Source organism: Pteropus vampyrus, unplaced genomic scaffold (assembly GCF_000151845.1).
Source record: "Pteropus vampyrus isolate Shadow unplaced genomic scaffold, Pvam_2.0 Scaffold63, whole genome shotgun sequence".
In the NCBI taxonomy this organism is placed as follows: Eukaryota; Metazoa; Chordata; class Mammalia; order Chiroptera; family Pteropodidae; genus Pteropus; species Pteropus vampyrus.
Window position 1 is genome coordinate 7239933 of NW_011888844.1, and position 3357 is coordinate 7243289.

Here is a 3357-nt window from a genome sequence, read left to right on the forward strand (position 1 = left end):
ACTACTTTAACACTTCACCCCATTCTCCCAGTCCCCCAAAATCCCTCCCCTCTGTCCATCATCAAATTGTCCACTATATTTGTGAGTCTGTTTTTGATTAGTTTGTTCTTTTTATTCCTTAAATTCCACATATAAGTGAAATTATATAGTGTTTACTTTTCTCTGTCTGACAAATACCTTCTAGGTTCATCACAGTAATATCTTTTTCCATTCCTTTCCTTTTCATATGAAGGGGTTTTGTTTTCTTATCCTTTTAGCCACTCCATTCCTTGGTTAGAGCACTTAATTCTTTTCCCTTTAAGGTTCTTATCAATAGGAATGTAGTTGTTACCATTCTTTATTCCTGTTTTTGATACATGTTTTTTCTTCTTAAAGAAGTCCCTCCAACATTTCCTATAATTCTGGCTTGGTAGTGATAAATTCCTTTAGTTTATTTTTGTCTGGGAAACTCTTTATCTGTCCTTCAACTTTAAGTGATAGCTTTGCTGGATAAATTATCCTTGCTTGTAAATCCTGGGTCTTCATTCTTTCAAAATTTTTTTGTCAAGCCCTTCTGTCCTTCATAGTCTCTCCTGAGAAGTCAACTGCCAGTCTTATGGGTGTTCCTTTATATGTAATTATTTGTTTTTCTCTTGCTGCTTTTAAAATTTTTTCTTTGTATTTAACCTTTGGCATTTTAATGATGATGTGTCTTGGCGTGGGCCTCTTTGGATCCCTGATTTTTGGACTCCTCTGAGCTTCCTGGGATTTTATGTCCATTTCCTTCACCAGGTTAGGGAAGTTTTCCATCATTATTTCTTCAAACGGCTGTTCAACATCTTGATTTTCTTCACTTATGCTGATCAGAGGAATATTTGGAGCCTTAATAGTGTCCCATATCCTCCTTAAATCATCTTTATAGCCTTGGCCTCTTTTTCTTTTCATTATGTTTGAGTGTCCTGATTCCTATCCTCTAGATAGGGCATCCTCTTCTTTATACACTTTATTCACTTTGTTCATTCTCTTGTTTATTTCACTTAATATACTTCTCATCTTAGATAATGTGTTCTCCATTTCGGACTGATTCCCTTTTATAATTTCCACTTCCATTTTTATGTTTTTTATCTCTGTTGGAATTCTCTACATTTCTCAAAAGTTCATTGAGTATCTTCATAACCAGTGTTTTGAACTTTGCATCTGTTAAATGACTTGACTCCATTATATCTGGAATTCTGTTCTGTTCTGTCATGTGGTTTCTGCTTCTTTGTCTTCCAATTTTGGCTGTCTTTCTGTATCTGTTTCTATGTACTAAGCAAAGCTCCTAAGTCTCCCAGTCTTATTAGTGCGAATTTGTGACGTAGGTGTCCAGTGGCACAGTCCTAAGAGGGGTTCAGCTGCAGGCCAAATTTAGCCCAAGCCTCTACCCCTCTGGGGCCACCTGTCAAGATTCAGCAAGCAATCTGCAAATTCTGTGCTTATAGTTGCCTGAAAAGGCCACACCAGAAACCGAGGCCAGTTGCCTCCAGTGTAGGTCTAGGGGGCTGCTCAGCAACTGACTCGCTGAGGATATACCTGGATGTGGCTTGGGTGGGGCCTTGAGTTGGGGGAGGCAGGGGTTCAGGAAATACTCTGGAAGGAGCGACCTCTGTTATCCAGTTTGATGATGTCATAGCTATGGCGGTACTGTGTCCTTGCACTGGGAGAGGGCAGTGCTCAACAGGGAACAATAGATACCGCTGGCACTTCTGTACAGAGTAAGTCTCGCCCCAGCCCTCACTCTGACAATGTCTCCCTGTAAGTCCCTGGTGCCCCCTGCACGTAGCCGAACAGGCACTGGTGCTCAGAGCGAGCAGGTCTGTCACAGAGAGTCTGCTCATGGGCATGGCCCCTTTAAGAGGCATCTGCCGCTGCTGCAGCCTCCGTCTCACTCAGCCACTCGAGATTGGGCAGCCCCACGTCCTCAACCAGTCCTACCTTCTGTCGTTGCAGGGTGATTTCTTGGATTTCTCCTTAGTTGTATGGCTTGTTCATCAAGATCCCTCAGGCGATTTTTCCCTGCTGCTTACTCCTTGTTTCCATCATAACTTTGATTTCATCGCCAGAGTGATGAAGAGAGGCTCTATCATCTATGCCATTTTTTCCCATCTTTCTACTTATAAGAAAGAGTGGAAGAGCCCATCCTCCAACTCTAGCAATCAGGTTTATGAATATTTAGTAGGAGTCATCTGTACTTTGGTGTAAGTTCGCTATTAGAAGTGGAGGGAGCTGGTTGGAAAAGTTCCTGGGGGAGAAACAATTCTCTTGTTCTCGAGATCACTGGGTCTTCCATGGAAAGTTGTCTTCTTGTTATATACTCTTGGTAATATGATAATGCAGTAGAATTGTTTACATACTTTTTATTCTATGCTGTGACACTTGTCTTTCTTAATCAATAGTTTTACATAATTATAAACATCATAAACCTAAAATTAGAGGCAAAATCAGACAGACTTGAGTTTTCTTTAGAGAACCTCTGGCTCTAGATGCAGCCGTCATGGTCTCTTGCTGTGCTATTTCTTGGTCGACTGTTGATTATCAAGTAGCTTTAAGAAAATTCTTGCCTGATAAAAATCTCCTTAATAGATTGTGTCCCAAACTCACATATCTCTTTTATAAGTTGTTTACAATATTATCTTGCATGCTGAGTGTTGTACTTCTTTTATTCTTAAACATTAAGATTGCTTTATTTCTGTTGTTATTTCTTTGGTTTTTCAGTATATCGTGGGCATTTAAAAACCAAACTCAGTTTTGTGCTGCCATAAGTATGGAACTCTTATATAGGGTTGTTGTTGGGTTCATTCTTATCTTTACATTTTCAATATTAAAGGACAGAATACCAAATGTCCAATGTCTTGTTATTATATTGTGAGAGTACTGGCCACATTAGGGATATTGATTGTGTTCTGGGTTTGCCCGCTTTCTATTTTTAATTCAGACTATTTTATACCTATCGATATTATTATAGCTCTGACTCTTTTCCTTGGAATTATTTTTCTTATCGTTTATTATGGGGCTTTGCATCCAAACAGAGGTGAAGAAGCAAAATCTGATGAAATTTATGGAAAACCAGTGCAAATAGATTGTAGAATGAAGTATTTCGTAATGGAATAAGCTATTCACTTATTAAATGTATTTTATTTTTTATTTCATTGGTTAGTAAAGAAAATGTGTGTTAAAAAAAAAAAAAAAAAAAACAGTCTCATCTGGACCCTGTCAACGACAATATCTCCTTGTAAATCCCTTGTGCCCCTGCGCGCAGCCGGGTTGGCACTGGTGCTCAGAGCGAGCAGGCCCAACGCCGCGAAAATCCGCTCGCGGATGCGGCCCCTTTAAGAGGCA

At 39.6% G+C, this 3357-nt stretch overlaps 1 protein-coding gene across 1 annotated transcript; it reads left to right on the forward strand.

The window, feature by feature from the left end:
* The first annotated feature begins 1653 nt into the window (after positions 1-1653).
* Positions 1654-3129, forward strand: LOC105292791 (XK-related protein 9-like). Its single transcript, XM_011361172.1, is given in 3 exon segments — positions 1654-1733; positions 2485-2828; positions 2831-3129. Coding segments are annotated over 3 exon segments (723 nt in total).
* The last annotated feature ends 228 nt before the right edge of the window (positions 3130-3357 follow it).